Source organism: Amphiprion ocellaris, chromosome 19, assembly GCF_022539595.1.
Source record: "Amphiprion ocellaris isolate individual 3 ecotype Okinawa chromosome 19, ASM2253959v1, whole genome shotgun sequence".
Lineage (NCBI taxonomy): Eukaryota > Metazoa > Chordata > Actinopteri > Pomacentridae > Amphiprion > Amphiprion ocellaris.
Genome location: NC_072784.1, coordinates 32,945,314 through 32,963,113, shown reverse-complemented (window position 1 = coordinate 32,963,113; position 17,800 = coordinate 32,945,314). Strand labels below are relative to the sequence as shown.

Genomic DNA, 17,800 nt, shown 5'->3' with positions numbered 1-17,800 from the left:
TGTTAATAATATTACTATTATTACTATTATTGTTATATTATTGTTAATAATAACAATAATAATAATACTGTTATTAATATTGTTATATTATTATTGTTATTTTCCTGTTGAATGTGTGAATGTGAGTTTGCAGTTTATAGATTTATCTCTCAAGCTGCAGATTTTGTTTAAAAGTTGGTCTTCATTAAATCTGTGAATCAGATATCGTTTTTATCTGGTGATCAGATCAGAAATAAACATGTTTACTTCCTGTTTTACTGCTTTCAGCTGCAGTTTAATAACTGCTGCTGTTTGAATGATCCATTAGTATATAAATGGGTTCTATAGCGCCATGTTCTACATGTTGTCCGTGTTCTCCTGATATCTGAACAGTACTAAATCAGCTGGACCAACAGACCATCAGATGTTTAAAATGCTTCTTTCTTCTTTCTTCTAAGTGAAAATCAACCACAGTAAGAATAGAGCCAATAATGAAGCTTTAGCCTTTTATTAGCAACACATGTAATACTCAGACATATCCAGTGTTTCAGGTTAGAACCAGAGATCTTCTGATGAACCTCCAGATGTTCTCCTCTCTGCTGCTGGTCACTACAATAAATACACTGAGAATAAAACGTTTTCCAGTCCAGGTTCCAATGAAAGCTGCTGGAGAACAGAAGGAATGGTTCTGATTCCTGGAGGATTCACTCATACCTGCACCATCTATTATGGAATGTCCTCCATCAGGGCTTGTGTTTAAAATACGCCTCGACTGCAGAAGAAGACAGAGACTAGATCAGAGGCGCTGAGAGGAAACATCTGACCTGATTCTGGTCTTCAGTTTACCTGCGAAGTCCTGAGGCAGCATGGGTCTGCTGACAACCATCTGAAACGCTGACATCCAGCCTCTCTGGTCCTCCTCCGTCTCACACGCAAACACGAACTTCCTGTCTGGGGTCGCTATAGTGATTCCAAACGGCCAATGGGAGCCCTGCGTGTTGGGTGGCAGACCGGCGAGAACCGAGTATCTGTTTTCCTGACTGCCGATGAACACCTCACCTCGAGCATAAGCGTCCTGTAGACAGAGACATTCAGCCTGAGTTTATAGAAATATTTTTTTAAAAATGGAGAAATGAAGCGGAGACGGAATCAGAATAAAACGCTGATAAACTCTGAATTCATGAATCCAAAAAGCTCTCTAGTTCTGTTATCGTCCCTGTAGTCCTCCAAGTGGTTTATGCAGAGAAACGAGAAGAGAATCGGAGCTTTTAAAGTCCTGGTTGTGTTTTTTAGACTATCTTCAGCTTTTCTCTGATCGGACAGAACATGATTATCAGACATTTATCCAGAAGAACAACAACAACGTGAAATTTTAATGACCTACAGCTGCGTCTTTCAGCTGTATCACTGAAAAAAAACACAGATAATCTGATATAATCTGACTTCATGATCGATGTTAAAAACATATATTCTGACAGCATCTGCAAAACGTTTGATCTTGGTGATTCTAGAGGCAGTTTATAATCAGCGCCTGGTTTCAGTCCAATAGTAATAATAATAATAATAATAATAATAATAATAATAATAATAATAAATTCTATTTGTGATGTACCTTTCATTTAGGCAAAATTTCAAAGTTCTAGTATTTTTAAAAAATCTACGAGGGATTTCTCCATCAGCACAGACCTATTGGTTCTCTACTTTTTTTGTTTACTCTGAGGTCATGTTCAGGTGTTTTGGTGGTTTTATTGCCTCCTGCTGGCCATAGTAGAGGACTAACACAGCGCCTCCTGCTGGTCACAGCAGGACTACCACAGCGCCTGCTGGTGGCTACAGTAGAGAACTAACACAGCACCTCCTGCTGGTTACAGTAGAAGACTAACACAGCACCTCCTGCTGGTCACAGTAGGGCTAACACAGCACCTCTTGCTAGCCATAATAGGACTAACACAGCACCTCCTGCTGGCCATAATAGGACTAACACAGCACCTCCTGCTGGCCATAATAGGACTAACACAGCACCTCCTGCTGGCCATAATAGGACTAACACAGCGCCTCCGGGTAGCTACAGTAGGACTAACAGCATCCTCCTGCTGGTCGCACTAGGACTACCACAGCGCCTCCTGCTGGTCACAGCAGGACTAACACAGCGCCTCCTGCTGGTCACAGCAGGACTACCACAGCGCCTGCTGGTGGCTACAGTAGGACTAACACAGCGCCTTCTGCTGGTCACAGTAGAACTACCACAGCGCCTCCTGCTGGCCACAGTAGGATTAACACAGTGCCTCCTGCTAGTCACAGCGGGACTAACACAGCGCCTCCCGCAGGTCACAGTGGGACTACCACAGCGCCTCCTGCTGGTCACAGCGGGACTAACACAGCGCCTCCTGCTGGTCACAGTAGGGCTAACACAGCACCTCCTGCTGGTCACAGCAGGACTACCACAGCGCCTCCTGCTGGTCACAGTAGGACTACCACAGCGCCTCCTGGTGGCTACAGTAGGACTAACACAGTGCCTCCTGCTGGTCACAGTAGGACTAACAAAGCCCCTCCTGCTGGTCACAGTAGGACTAACACAGCGCCTCCTGCTGGTCACAGTAGGACTAACACAGCGCCTTCTGCTGGCCACAGTCTGCTCACGTCACGCAGCGTTCCTACCAGCGGGTCTTTGAAGTACAGCAGCCTGCGGTCGTCCATGGTGAACCATCTCTTCCTGAAGCCTTCGGTTTGCTGCAGAAAGACACCAGGTCACTTCAGCTGACAACATGAGCTCTGCTAACGTTATTGTTGGAATCAGATCAACACAGGAACCTTTGGGCCAGTCTTCTCCATGTAACCCTCCTTTATATAGTTCCTGGTCAGCTTCGGCAACAACTGGACAACAAACAGAAAAATACAGCAGTTTAAGTAGAAACACGGAGGTTGATCTAACTGCTGATTGCAGTTTTTAGGTCATAAAGGTGTTTGGTTGGGAAGCAGTTTATGTTTCTACTGATGGAAACCAGCCAGGAGATATGAGTTGCTGCAGCAAAGAAAGGACAGGAGCATTCATGTATGAATATATTAATATATTAACATGTTCATGTATGAACATATTAACATGTTCATGTATTAATATATTAACATGTTCATACATTAATGTTTTAACCCTTTCAGACCTACCAGTGTGCACCAGAACATATTCTTACATTTTTAAATCCTGTAGTACCATTTTTTGGAGTATTTTTATCGGCTTTACATCAATATAACTCTTATATCCCAAGTTTTAATAATATTTACAGACTTATGTCTTAACTACAATAAATTACATAAAAGTGCAATAACCTAAAAAAAATGACATTTTTGTTGTTTTCACATTTATTTCACAATACAGAAATATCATTGCTGTATCCCTCAGATTAGTAAAAGAAAAAGCTGCTCAACATTCTGTGGTTTGGTTTATATAGATTTTTGATGTTCTGTGCATTTTATTGTGTATTTTTACAAACCATCACTGCATCAGAAAGCTCTGAGACCTGGTGAATATGAGAAATGTTCATCTGACTGCCAGATTTATCTGCAGACAGAATGATGGATCTGATCTGGTTTCACATCTACCACCGATCAGACATGAATCTACGCTGGGCTCCACAGGGTAAATACGCTGCTCAAAAAAAAATTAAAGGAACACTTTTTAATCTAAGTATTGCATCAAGACAGTTAAACTTCTGGGTTACTGATCTGGTCAAGTAAGCAAAAGAGGTGGTTTTTAGTCAGTGAATCATGTGGCAAGAGTATGCAGGCAGTTCCTGGAGGATGAAGGAAGTGATACCATTAACTGGCCCCCACGCTCACCTGACCTGAATCCAATAGAACACCTTTGGAACATTATGTTTTGGTCCATCCAACACCACCAGGTTGCTCCTCAGACTGTCCAGGAGCTCAGTGATGCCCTGGTCCAGATCTAGGAGGAGATACCTCAAGACACCATCCATCGTCTCATTCAGAGCCCCGACATCATGAGGCTGCATACAAGCACATGGAGGAAACACCAACTACTGGGTACCATTCTGAGTTGCTGCCAAGGAATTTCAGAAAGATGGACCAGCCTGCACCATCAGTTCTTCACTTTGACTTTTGTCTTGAATTCAGCCCTCTGTAGGTTGATCATTTTCATTTCCATCAAGCGATGTGGCATCTTTTCATTCCTAACACATTATCCAGTCCATATCAATGTAAATATCCAGTTTGTTTTTCCCTCCATTAAAGTATGATGTATTTTCAAAGTGTTCCTTTAAATTTTTTGAGCAGTGTATATTAACGTGTTCATGTATGAATGCATTAATGATGACTACATTAAGGGGAGCTCATGCTGCTGCTGAACGTCCATATGTCTGCTGGCTTCTCTTTTTCATTCAGATGAAACACTTTAAAGCAGGGTGTCCAACATGCGGGACAACTTAGTAAACTGTAAAAATTACAGAGAAGATATTAACTGCAGATTATAAATTAGTAAAACTATACATTTTAAATAATTTCTAGACCATGACAAGTTGTTTAGATCATAAAGTAAAGTACTAGATTGTTCATTGTTCTTTTGTGTCTCATTTTTGTGATATTTTATCTTGTTTTTGTAGTTTTTTTCATCTGACTTTTGTCGTTTGGTGTTTTTTTTCATTTCGTTTCTCGTTTTTGTTGTTTTGTGTTTCCTTTTGTTTCACTTGTGTAGCTTGATTATTTTTTGTGGGGGTTTTTTGTCATTTTTGTCTTGTTCGTGTCATTTATATGATTTTTTTTTGTCTTTTTTGCCATTTTGTTTTGTCTTGTGTCGTTTGTCTCATTTTTTATCATTTTGTTTCTCTACTATGCTGTGGTTTTACTGGTTTTACTGGTCCGGCCCACTGGAGATCAAACTGGGCTGAATGTGGAACCTGGACTAAGATGAGTTTGACTCTCCTGGTTTAAACTGAGGCTGAGGTGATTCTGAGCCACATTTATCTCAACACACTGGAATCAGCTACACAACAACAACAACAACAATAATAATAATAATAATAATAATAATAATAGATTTTTTCATCTGTATAACTACCTCTCCTCACAGATCATTCCTGGACGTTCCTCACCTCGGACTCCGGAGCTCCAGGAAAGGCCACCTGCAGGAAGTGGAACCTGGCGGCTCGGATGGCGTTGAACCAGTCCACCATTTCCTTCAACACAGGAAGTGACAACAGTCTGACATCACAGCTCACTGGGACAGAAAGGCTTTTAAAAAGATCTGACAGGAAACCAGGATCCTGTCAGAATAAGAGTCTGCAGCTGGCCTGTAACAAGGGAGCATATCCAGCAGAGGGAGCTCCAGAGAGCTGCTCACCTTCCCATCCTCGTGGTAGACGAAGATGTTCCTGGTGCTGTTGTCTTTCAGGTAGGTGATCTGCAGACCGTGAGCCGTTCCCATCTTACCGGGCTGGAAGGTAGCGTTCAAACTGCTGATCTTCATGGTGGCTTTGGGTTCTCTGGCCTGCAGGAGTATATTTATATTCAGAGACAAGAAGGTAACACCACGGAGACCATCAGACAGGAAGGAGTCTGATTCACATTTATAGTTTTTAAAATGAAAACATTTACCAACCATGCAGTTGAAAACACAGACCGGAACCTGAAAGAAGCCTCAGAAACATCAGGACTCACGTCGTTCTTGTTGAAGTACTTCAGAACACCTTCACGCTCCGACAGGATGAATTTCCGGCTCAGGTACTGTCCGTTATCTCGGCCTCGTTTCCATAGAAACCCTTCTCTGTATCCTGACAGGAGGAAAACCTCAGGAGTCAAACAGAACTTCTACCAAACTGATGAACACAACATCCCAGAATTATCAGACAGTGACAGGAGAAACGTCACTAAAGACGACAGAGAGAACCAGCTGAGATGGATCTGATGATGAACTCATGATGAAACATCTGGATCTTCATCTCCTGAGTCTCTGACACCTGGACAGGTGCAGCTCAAAACAGAAGAACATCAGGAAAAAGTTATTGTCACTTAAATCTAAAATATTCTAATAATGTGAGATCCTGATGTCTGATTTCCATGACTTACAGACCATAATGATCAAAATAAACACAGAGGCTGAAATATTTCACTCTGTATGGAATACAGTTGTAGTCTTCCACACCTCTCTGCAGTTTCCTCACAGCTGTCACCCTCCAGGAATTCAGTTAGCTTTATTGAGACTGTGTCTGTCCCCCGACCACCAAAATTCAATAAATTAAACAATTCAAAAATAAACAAAAAACATAGTAACCATAAAAATCTAATAAAAATTAATACCACTATTTCAACTGAGCGAAGAAACAGGACAATTAAATGTGGTCTGTTAAATATTAGATCTCTCTCATCTAAATCTGTTAGTAAATGATTTGATAACTGATAACCAGATTGATTTGTTCTGTTTGACTGAAACCTGGTTGCAGCAGGAAGAATATGTTAGTCTAAATGAATCAACTCCTACTAGTCATACTAACTGTCATGTTCCTCCAGTCACAGGCCGAGGAGGAGGAGTGGCAGCAATTTACCTCTCTAGCTTAAAAATGAACCAGAGACCTAAACCTAGTTACAGTTCATTTGAAAATCTTACTCTCAGTCTCTCTCATCCAGATTTAAAAGCTCAGAAACCAGTTTTATTTGTTGTTGTATATCGTCCTCCTGCTCCTTACTCTGAGTTTTTATCTCAATTCTCAGACTTTTTATCTGATTTAGTGCTCAGCTCAGATAAAGTCATTATTGTGGGTGACTTCAACATTCATGTTGACGTGGACAGTGACAGCCTTAAGACTGCTTTTAATTCAATATTAGAATCAATTGGGTTTTCTCAACATGTAAATAAACCAACTCATAGTTTTAATCACACCCTTGACCTCGTTCTGACTTATGGCATAGAAATCAAACAGTTAACAGTATTTCCCCAGAACCCTCTTCTTTCTGACCATTTTATGATAACATTTCAATTTACAACAATAGATTGTATAGGAGTTAAGAATAAATATCATTACAGTAGATGTCTGTCTCACAATTCGGTGACTAAATTTAAGGAAATAATACCCTCTCTATTTAGTCCAGCACCACTTACTGATATAATGGAGGGGAAATATTATAATTTTACCCCCACAGAAGTGGATTATATTGTTAATAATGCTGCAGCCTCACTGCGTACAACACTTGATAGTGTTGCACCTGTAAAAAAGAAAGTTCTATCTCAGAGAGGACCTGCTCCTTGGTATAATTCCCAGCTGTGGACTTTAAAGCAGGCGTCCCGAAAGCTGGAAAGGAAGTGGTACTCCACTAATTTAGAGGAAGTTTATGTAGCTTGGAAAAATAGTCTAGTAATTTATGAAAAAGCTCTTCGTAATGCCAGGACAACATATTATTTATCTTTAATAGAGGAAAACAAGAACAACCCCAGGTTTCTCTTCAGCACTGTAGCCAGGCTGACAAAGAGTCAGAGCTCTGTTGAAACTTGTATTCCTTTAGCTTTGAGCAGTAACAACTTCATGAGCTTCTTTACAAATAAAATTATTACGATTAGAGAAAAAATTTATCTGGCCCTTCCTGCAAATGTCACAGATGTATCATCGAGTACAGATACTTTAGAATTGGCTGTAAGACCAGATGGATATTTAGAATTTTTCACTCCCATACATCTCTCTGAACTCATTTCAATAGTTTCTACATCCAAACCATCAACATGTCTTTTAGATCCTATCCCAACTAGACTGTTCAAGGAGGCTTTACCTTTAATTAACTCCTCAATGTTAGATCTGATTAATCTCTCTCTAGTAACAGGTTATGTACCACAGGCTTTTAAGGTTGCTGTAATCAAACCTTTACTTAAAAAGCCCACTCTAGATCCAGATGTTTTAGCCAACTATAGACCAATTTCCAACCTCCCATTTCTCCTAAAATTCTGGAAAGAACAGTTGCAAATCAATTGTGTGAACATTTACAAAGGAATAGCTTGTTTGAAGAGTTTCAGTCAGGCTTCAGAGTGCATCATAGCACAGAAACAGCTCTGGTGAAAGTTACTAATGACCTTCTCATAGCGTCAGATAATGGACTAGTCTCTATACTTATTTTATTGGACCTTAGTGCAGCATTCGATACAATCGACCACAGACTTTTATTACAGCGACTAGAACATTCTATTGGCATTAAAGGGACAGCACTGGACTGGTTTAAATCCTACTTATCAGACAGGTTCCAGTTTGTGCATGTCAACAATGACTCTTCTGAGCATGCTAGGGTTAATCATGGAGTTCCTCAGGGTTCTGTCTTAGGACCAATACTGTTCACATTATACATGCTTCCCTTAGGCAATATTATTAGGAAGCACAGTATTAATTTCCATTGTTACGCTGACGACACTCAATTTATCTATGAAGTCAGATGAAACTAATCAGCTAGCCAGACTGCAAGATTGTCTTAAGGACATAAAGACCTGGATGACCTATAATTTCTTACTACTAAATTCAGACAAGACTGAAGTCATTGTATTTGGCCCCAAACATCTTAGAGAATTGCTTTCAAAGCATATAGTTACTCTGGATGGCATTACATTGGCCTCCAGTACTACTGTGAAGAACCTTGGTGTTATCTTTGACCAGGACATGTCCTTTAACTCGCACATAAAACAAATCTGTAGGACTTCCTTTTTCCACCTGAGAAATATTGTTAAAATCAGGAACATCCTGTCTCAGAGTGATGCAGAAAAACTAGTCCATGCATTTGTTACTTCTAGGCTTGACTACTGTAATTCCTTATTATCAGGTTGTCCCAATAGCTCTCTGAAACATCTACAGCTGATCCAAAATGCTGCAGCCAGAGTACTGACGGGAGTTAGCAAGAGAGATCATATTTCTCCTATATTGGTTTCTCTTCATTGGCTTCCTGTTAAATCTAGAATAGAATTCAAAATCCTTCTTCTGACATATAAAGCTCTTAACAACCAATCTCCATCATATCTTAAAGACCTGATAGTACCATATTATCCTAGCAGAACTCTTCGCTCTCAGACTGCAGGCTTACTTGTTCCTAGAATCTCTAAAAGTAGAATGTGAGGCAGAGCCTTCAGTTATCAGCTCCTCTCCTGTGGAACCAGCTCCCAGTTTGGGTTCTGGAGGCGGACACCCTCTCTAATTTTAAGACCAGGCTTAAAACCTTACTTATAATTAAGGCTGACTGGGGGACCTGGGGGGGTCAGTTGGAGTCTTCATTTGCACAACTGACTTCCCCTCTTGACGTCCCTTTAGTTTGCCCCTAGTTATGCTGCTATAGGCCTAGGCTGCTGGGGAACCTCTCTTGATGCACTGAGCCCTTCTCTAACTACCTATGTATTTACTATATATACCATTATTGCATTACATTCACTCTGTTTCTTTATGTGTCCTTTCTCCGAGTGTCCCTGGTCCCAGAGCTGGATGCTTCAGATGTGTGGTTGTTCTCCCACCTCCAGCTGCCCATTTCCATCAATCTACTCTGCATCACCCTCACTATACTTGATTTGCTCATCTACATATTTTTGAATTTACCACCAGCTATATATGTAGTATATTTAATGCCAGAGCTGTACACCATAGCAGTAAACTATAATTAGTTTCCATGTTAGTTGTACTTTGCATGTATCATCTGTCTTATCATGCATGTATTATACTGTGTGTTTTATGGTCCTTGTGTCCCCCCCACCTCTCTATCTCTACCTCTACCTCCATCCCTCTACCTCTATCCCTCTATCTCTACCTCTCTACCTCTTCTGTCCCTCTCAACCCACCCGGCCAGCAGCAGATGGTTCCCCCCACATTAGAGCCAGGTTCTGCTCGAGGTTTTTTTCCCTGTTAAAAGGGTGTTTTCCTGCCACTGTCTCCTTAGGGCTGCTCTGGGGTTCAGGTATATGGGTTCTGTAAAGCGTCTCGAGACAATTTGACTGTAATTGGCGCTATATAAATAAAATTGAATTGAATTGAATAAACACAGAATAAATGAATGTTTACTGTTTAAAGTAAATGAACTTTCATGAAGTTCCCACCGTCTCCGTTCAGCACGGTAAAGTCTCAGCACTTTGAGATTTCTTTAAATGAAAAGTCCTTCATAAATAGAATTTATTATTGTCATTATTATTTTTCATGTTCACCAGTCAGACATCCAGCAGAAACATTCAGACACATTCAGCTCCTTCAACCAAAACCCCCGAAAGACTGAACTCAAACTAATCCTGATGCTGTAAAGTTTCTCATTCATATTTGATCTCATCAAACTTTGGCTGAGCCAGAACAATACAGTACTAGATAGCAGAACACCTTATTATACTGTATTATACTTCATTATGCTATCTAGTACTGCATTATACTGCAGTATAATGCAGTACTAGATAGCAGAACACCTTATTATACTGCATGATGCTGTATTATTCTGTCTAATACTGCATCATATTGTACTACAGAGTACAACAGAGTCTCTGGCTGGTCCAGAGAGTCTGAAGCTTGAGCTCATGCAGCTCCTGGTCTGAAACACTGGTGAGAACTTTTCTGATCTGTGGTCAACGTTCCGAGAAGCGACGCTGAGCTGAGAGGAAACACCTCGAATGTTCAGAAATAATCCAGAGAGCCCAAACCTGAAGCCACCAAACCACAGAGTTGTATTTAGGTTCTGATGCTCAACTTCCTGTCAGTCAATCATTTTCACAAACAGCCACCAGAGCTGGAACTTTATTCAGCCGCTGACCGACCAGAACAGCACAACGCAACAACACAACCTGCAACACAACAACACAAGCAGCAACAACACAACAACACAAGCAGAAACACAACAACACAATAAAACAACCAGCTACACAAGCAGCAACACAACAACACAAGCAGCAACACAACAACACAACGTGCAACAACACAAGCAGCAACACAACACAACCTGCAACACAACAACACAAGCAACAACACAAGCAGCAACACAACACAACCTGAAACGCAACAACACAATAACACAACCAGCTACACAACCAGCAACACAACAACACAAGCAGCAACACAACAACACAACATGCAACAACACAAGCAGCAACACAACCTGCAACACAACAACACAAGCAGCTACACAAGCAGCAACACAACACAACAACACAACCTGCAACACAAAACACAACCCAGTCTAGTTTGGTCCTCCATCAGTAAACCCTTCATGAATAATTCATGACAATCATTCCAGTAGAACTCAGAGGACTTTAGGACCAACGCCTCCCAGCAGCGTTCTACTAAACAAAGAGTCTTTCTCCATCCATCCGGAGCCTCATGATCCAAACGTCTACAACACAGCCGGCCTTTGACCTGAAGGCAGCGTTTATCTGCTGCTGCAGCTGAGATCATTCTTATATTACATATTCAGTCAGACTTTAACTCATTTCCTCTCTGCTCTTGCACTCAACTGCTGCTGATTGTTGCTCAAGTTGAAGTTTCCTAATCAGCTGACAGCTTCACCACAGCAGAGCAGTTAAGAAACGCCGCCACGTTTTTACCCGTTAGGCCAGGAATCAGCCTTCTGTCGGGTCAAACCCACTTTATTTTCAGCATCCTGTTTCCGACACAGAGGGGAAACGTTGAATTACAGCAGATAAAAGCCTCGTTTATCAGCAGAAACTTGGTCGGTTCGACAGCTTCCCCTTTCCTTCAGACGCCGCTGAAGAGATGCTAAACTACGTCCATCTGAGCAGCTTCAGTCTGTTCTGTTAGAAATAACCAGAAAGACGATTTTTTAATGTGATAACAGAGATCCTGATGGTTCCGTCCATCAGGTCAAACCAGGACCAGTTCTAGTTTAAAGTCAGTTTCTGGTAGTTTCAGGTGAATTTACTGTTTTATTGAGTCTGAAAACCTCCGCAGAACAAACCGAGGTACAGTAAATCCACGAGTTTCTGCTGTCAATCCCACAATGCAACGCTCTACTTTCTAGACACCAGACAATAAACCCAGCAGGACTGAAGAGATGTTCTCCTGCAAACTGCTAATGTAGAGGAGGAGGTCATAGAGGACAGAAGTCTCAGAAAGTCCAACAAATACATACAATATTATATCTACATGACTGCTCATCACACTGTAGGCTTCTATTCTTACTTTCCAGCACATAGAACATTTTTATACTCATACTTTTCTACTGATCTTTATAGTTTGAGGACAGATTTTTCTACTTATGTTTATCTTATATTTTTTTGCTTCTTTCTAAGCCTTTCAACGGGAACAGAAATATCAGCAGCAGCTTCACCTCCAGGATCCATAAAATGTCTCTGAGTCTCATAATCTACGTCTCCTGAACATTTCTAGAAAATTCTTCCATTAACAGACCATAATGAACCAATTCTATCATCTGATCACCATAAAGAAGGTTCTAGAATCCCAGCAACCAGCAGCAGCTTCAGACAGAAGATAGAACAACCGTCCAGTCTGCTATCGACTAGCTCAGTCTGGATCCGTTTATCTCCAATCAGACTCACTGAAGCATGACTCAGCACAAAACTAAGAGTTACCAAGAGATGAAGGACACATGAAGGGGACATGAAGAAGACATGAAGGAGACATGCAGGAGATGAAGGACACATGAAGGAGACATGAAGAAGATGAAAGAGACATGAAGGACACATGAAGGGGACTGAAGGACACATGAAGGAGAGATGAAGGAGATGAAGGAGACATGAAGGAGATAAAGGAGACATGAAGGAGACATGGAGATGAAGGAGACATGAAGGAGATAAAGGAGACATGAAGGAGATGAAGGAGATATGAAGGAGACATGGAGATGAAGAAGACATGAAGGAGACGAAGGAGATGAAGGAGGCATGAATGAGATGAAGGAGATGAAGGAGATGAAGGAGACATGAAGGAGACATGAAGGAGACATGAAGTAGACATGAAGGAGACATGAAGGAGGTGAAGGAGACATGAAGGAGAAATGAAGGAGACATGAAGTAGACATGAAGGAGATGAAGGAGACATGGAGATGAAAGAGACATGAAGGAGACATGAAGGAGATGAAGACTTGTCAGAACTGATGGAGTCATGAATTCTGCTCTATCAGAAGAACCTCCTGGAGAACATCCACCATCAGTTTGGGACCTGAAGCTCACCACTAATGGACCCAAAGCACTCCAACCAGTCCACCTCTGAGCAGCTCAACTACATGAAGGTTCTGGAGTCAAAGTCTGGACTTCAATCCAACTGAGATGTTGTGGTGAGACTTTAAAGGCAGTCCATGATCTACAACCATCTAATGTGACCATCCTTCTTCACAGCTCTGTAGCTGGATAAGGGCTGCACAGTGGATCAGCAGTTAGCACTGTCGCCTCACAGCTAGAAGATCCCCAGTTTATGTCCTGGCCTGGTTCTGGTTCTGGTCTTTCTACATGGAGTCTCCATGTTCTCCCTGCTGGGTTCTCCAGGTTCCTCCCACAGTCTAAAAACATGCTGAAGTGAACCTGTGATAGGCTGTTACCAGGGATAACCGGGGTTGGCTGGGATAGACTCCGCCCTCTGTGACCCTTATAGAGTGGTGTTTAGATGGTGGAGGGGTTCAGCTGTAGATGATCATCTTCATATGAAACCATCTCCAGGAAGGACAGCAGATCTTCTACAACACCCTAACCCAACCAGCTCATATTTTACTCCTTAAAAACCAGAAAAACTCCAAAACCGTTGAAGGTCTGAGGAGTTTCTCCATCTGATAACCAGTCCTAGGTTCTGGATGTTTCATGTGTTCTCCTGGGGATGGAGTAGATGTTCCTACCTGCTGAGTAGGGCTCCTGCCTCTCCACATACATGAACTCCTTCCTCTCGTATTTGGCTCGGATCCACTGATCCCTCAGCAGCCTGCAGGACAGCAGCAGTTAGATGTTCCACCTGGACCTTCAGATAGCCTCATGGTAAAGTTCTTTTTAAACTCTACTTGGTTCATCATCCTGCTCTTCTTCTATCACTTCTATCCATATTTATACATTCATGTTCCTTCAGTTTCCTTCTCATTAAATCCATCTCCTTTAGTAAATCTTATTCTGTAAAGTGAAAGTTCTGTGCTTCTTCACAGTTAATGAAGCGACATTTTCAGCTGTTAGAAACTAAACGCAGGTCAGTTTATTTCTATCACAAGAAGAAAACCTCAAACTGAACTGTTGTCTTCATGCTGCAGGAACTTCTTATCTCTGAGGACCAAATCCAGACCAGCTGCTGCATCTAAATCCTTAGAAAACATCGTTTACACACCAGAGTCCTGACCAATAAAAGCCTCCATCAGTATTTATTAGAGATGACCAGCAGCAGGAAGTCACATCTCAGACTAAATGTCTTTCTGGAAGCTGCCTCTTCATTTAACAGTTTTATTGACGACACCTTTAAACTAATTTGTCTTTTCCCTCATCCTAATCGACCCACAGACAGCTTGATTACCTGTATCCTCCCTATAGTTACCGTAATATTATTGGGTCTGACTGACTAAAACCAGAATGAGTCCTCTGCAGGGAGGAGCAGCTTCACCTACATGCAGTCTGAGGGCGACGGCCGGCAGTAGAAGGCTGGAACCAGCTGCTCATATCTGGCTTTAGCAGCGGCGTTTCCCACCGAGTCCATAAACTGCAGAAAACACAAGAAAACTCAGAATGGATCAGTGTTAGTGAGCTGCTCAGAGGAGAATCTGCTCTGATTCAACGAAGGAAAGTAATTAATTATTATTATTATTATTATTACTATTATTGGTCCTTTAGTTCTGTTCAGGAAAACTCTGGGTTTCTATTTACAGCAGGGGTGTCAAAAATAAGGCCCACAGGCCAAAACCAGCCCTCCAGAGGGTTCAAAACCAGAACACCAGAGGATCCAGTCTGGCTCTCAGGACGACTTTACTAAGTGTTAAAACTACAGAGCTGAAGATGAATCCTCACTGTGGAAATATTTAAAGACGCTGAACGTTGTGATCTAATGTCAGTCAGCAGCTTCAGCAGACAGAGTTTGGTTTGGAATTCTGTGGTTCATTTATTGCCACAACCTTTATGTATTTTTATGTAAATATTTTCTACATTCACCAGGCAGGAGGATAATTAAACCTTTTCCTGAACAGTTTAGTTTGTTGGTGAGTCGGTTCAGGAGGTCAGGATTACTGCACAGATGGAGAAATGAATGTAAATTTTAAATCATTTTTAGATCTTGACTCGTAAAATCCTCACCTCCAGGTGACTAAATGTTGTGTTCCTTTGTAGACACTCTGGGATCTGGAAGTTGTAATGTGGAAATGATGAACTGAGGTTGAATGCTGATGAAACTTCACTTATTTTTCTTCAGAAAGTTCAGGTTGTTCATGATGTTTAGGAACAGAGAATTTATGAAATGTTACAGGATGGACTTTTTTCACTAAAACAAAGGAACGATCAGGAGTTTATTGGTTATTTATGGGTTATTTTGCTGTTGGTTTTACTGGTCCATCATGCTCCAGATAAACTGGGCTGAATGTGGACCTCCTGGCCTACAGACGACATGTTCTCACCTCCAGCTCCGAGCAGCTCCAGGGATCCAGCAGCAGAGACTTAACCTTGCTGATGTGAGCGATGTTTCTGTGGAGGCCGGAGCAGCTGTGGCACACGAACACACCCAGCGTGTAGGACGCCCACTCCGGGTCTGCAGGACGGAGACAGACATGAAGACGCATTAAGACCAGGTCCCACTGAGACCAGCGCAGAGGTCAGCATCCTAAAACCAGCACTGGACAGTTAACTGGTGAAGAGAACCTGACAGGACCAGAACATCCTGATGGAACAACAGAGAGAAGACTTTTCACTGTTTGATTGGTTCTAATGAGGACAGGTGAGGACTGACATCATCTCCAACCCTGGAGACCAGACAGGAAGCCGGTTAGAAGCAGTGAGCTGAAGAACCACCTCGTTTGGTTCCCAAGAAGCTCGGGAACCAGTCCAGAGCTCAGCTGGTCTTCACAAGTCCTGCAGTCGACCAGATGGTCCACTGAGAGGAGCTCCAACTGCACCTGAACCTGGAACACCTGAACCTGGAACACCTGAAACTGGAACACCTGAAACTGGAACACCTGAAAGTGGAACACCGGAACCTGGAACACCGGAACCTGGAACACCTGAAGTTCTAATCTGCAGGATCTTTAGTCTGATCAGTCTATCAGCAGCTCACATACACACTTCCTTGAGCATAAAAATAAACCTGAATCAGATGAAACTCTGCAGTCGTCGGTGGAGTCACCAGGAGTCTGGTCCAGAAGGTCCGACAGGTGAGACAAGCGACAGGTAAAGACTTAAAACACACTTGCATGGAAGCAGTTACACATTATAACCATAAAATACCTGGAGACTAATAGCACCTGAAGACCTGAATCTAGAGTCAGCTCAGCTCTGAAACATCTCAAGAACATTTCACAACCACATCTGTTTGCTTTAGTGCTGATGGTGCAGCTCCATAAGTGTGACCCAATCAGGTGTGAACCAATCAGGTAGTGACCCAGCAGGTTTAAACCAATCAGGTATGAGTGCTGCTATAGGTGACTTTAACTAAAACTAAAGGTTTGAAAAGTGCTAAAAGCCAGAACTGGTTAAACTAATCCAACTCCTGGATCGATCCTGCTCTGCTCTGTGAAGCTCTTCAGCATCATGGCTCCTAACCGGCCTCAGACTGGACCTCTGCTGGTACACCTGGAGTCCAGGTGATGAAGATCTGCTCAGGAACCGGAGCTGGACTGAGATGGAAGCGACCAGAATCTACGTTAAAGCAGGAAAAGGATCCAAAGTTTCACCTGCAGCTCCGCAGTCCGCACAGCTTCCGTTCCCAGCATTCTCCAGCAGCTGCTTCACACCTGGTCTGCTCCTGTCCGGGTCCGAAGCCATGGTCCTGATGGTCCTGGTAGTCTTGGTGGTTCTTCTGGTTCTGCTGCTTCCTCAGCGGCGTAAATCCTCAAACTCCAGCATCGAAAGCCGAACCGCAGCGCGTAAAAAGTGCGTAAAAGCGCAAACATTTGCTGGAGGTTCTGGATGTTCTGCAGGTTCGGGAGGCTCTGGAGTTGCTGCAGATGGTGGAGCGTTCCAGTCTGAGTTCAGCTGATTCTGGAGAGCCCGTTCCGACCCGACAGACGCTGAAGCTGTGAGTGTTTGAGGGAGACACCCAGCGGTCAGTCAGGAGGAACACATCTCCGCCCACATCCAGCCTCCACGGAGCAGCCAGACCGACTTAAAGTGAACTCACTGGAAACGAGAGGTCTGAAGGTCCAGAACATCTCACAGCTGAAGGTCCAGAACATCTCACAACAAACCAAAAACGCTTAAAGGTTTGAAACTAAAAGGAGTAAATGTTTTTTCCATTCAGGTCTGCTGCTTTATGACAGATTTTATTTATTGTAAATAAAGTTCCTCTAAATGATCCGAACCTGTAGTCAGTCATCTTCCACTGTGGACCTTCTGCTCCAGCTGCTTCCTCCAGATGTTCCAAAACACAGATCCAGCCACCAGTTAAACCAGGGGTTTCAAACATAAGGCCCGCGGACCAAAACTGGCCCGTCAGAGGGTCCAGTCCGGCCAGTTAGGTAAAGTTGGCAAGATATTCACAGATTCGGACTTCCGGCATCAATAACTCATGAGATATACGTTGTAAAAACATAAACAATGCCTCTTTCAAATCGCTGTAAACTAGACAATGTGCTACGAGGCCAGTTTTATCAAAAGTCGCTGTCTTTCAAGTTGCAGAAATAGCACTGATGTCTATGAGCAGCCGGCTGTGCAACGAGTGAACAGGGACCGTCTGCAAATAGCAAA

General features: G+C 42.5%; 1 protein-coding gene across 4 annotated transcripts; it reads right to left on the bottom strand.

Moving 5' to 3' along the window:
* Positions 1–471: 471 nt before the first annotated feature.
* LOC111567716 (arf-GAP with dual PH domain-containing protein 1) lies at positions 472–17,201 on the bottom strand. Of its 4 annotated transcripts, XM_035947578.2 has the most exons (13): positions 16,789–17,196; positions 15,520–15,650; positions 15,203–15,247; positions 14,524–14,615; positions 13,777–13,859; positions 5,650–5,762; positions 5,333–5,479; positions 5,085–5,168; positions 2,791–2,853; positions 2,638–2,709; positions 826–1,054; positions 694–751; positions 472–588 (listed from the first exon to the last, which is right to left on the bottom strand). In XM_035947578.2, the coding sequence occupies exons 1-12, from the start codon at positions 16,877–16,879 to the stop codon at positions 723–725; spliced, it is 1,179 nt and encodes a 392-aa protein (XP_035803471.1). In that variant the 5' UTR covers positions 16,880–17,196; the 3' UTR covers positions 472–588; positions 694–722. The 4 variants fall into 4 exon arrangements, with proteins under 4 accessions (XP_035803471.1, XP_035803470.1, XP_023124766.1 ...); XM_035947577.2 differs by having other exon boundaries at positions 472–751; positions 16,789–17,194; XM_023268998.3 differs by lacking the exon at positions 15,203–15,247 and having other exon boundaries at positions 472–751; positions 16,789–17,189.
* Between the last annotated feature and the right edge of the window lie 599 nt (positions 17,202–17,800).

Excerpts from the sequence above, each read along its gene's own strand:
- LOC111567716 (XM_035947578.2), bottom strand. The coding sequence starts at position 16,879 with ATGGCTTCGGACCCGGACAGGAGCAGACCAGGTGTGAAGCAGCTGCTG. Across the intron at positions 15,651-16,788 it reads TGCGGACTGCGGAGCTGCAG|ACCCGGAGTGGGCGTCCTAC; the intron begins GTGAAACTTTGG and ends TCCGTCCTGCAG. Across the intron at positions 5,763-13,776 it reads GCAGGAGCCCTACTCAGCAG|GATACAGAGAAGGGTTTCTA; the intron begins GTAGGAACATCT and ends TCCTCCTGTCAG.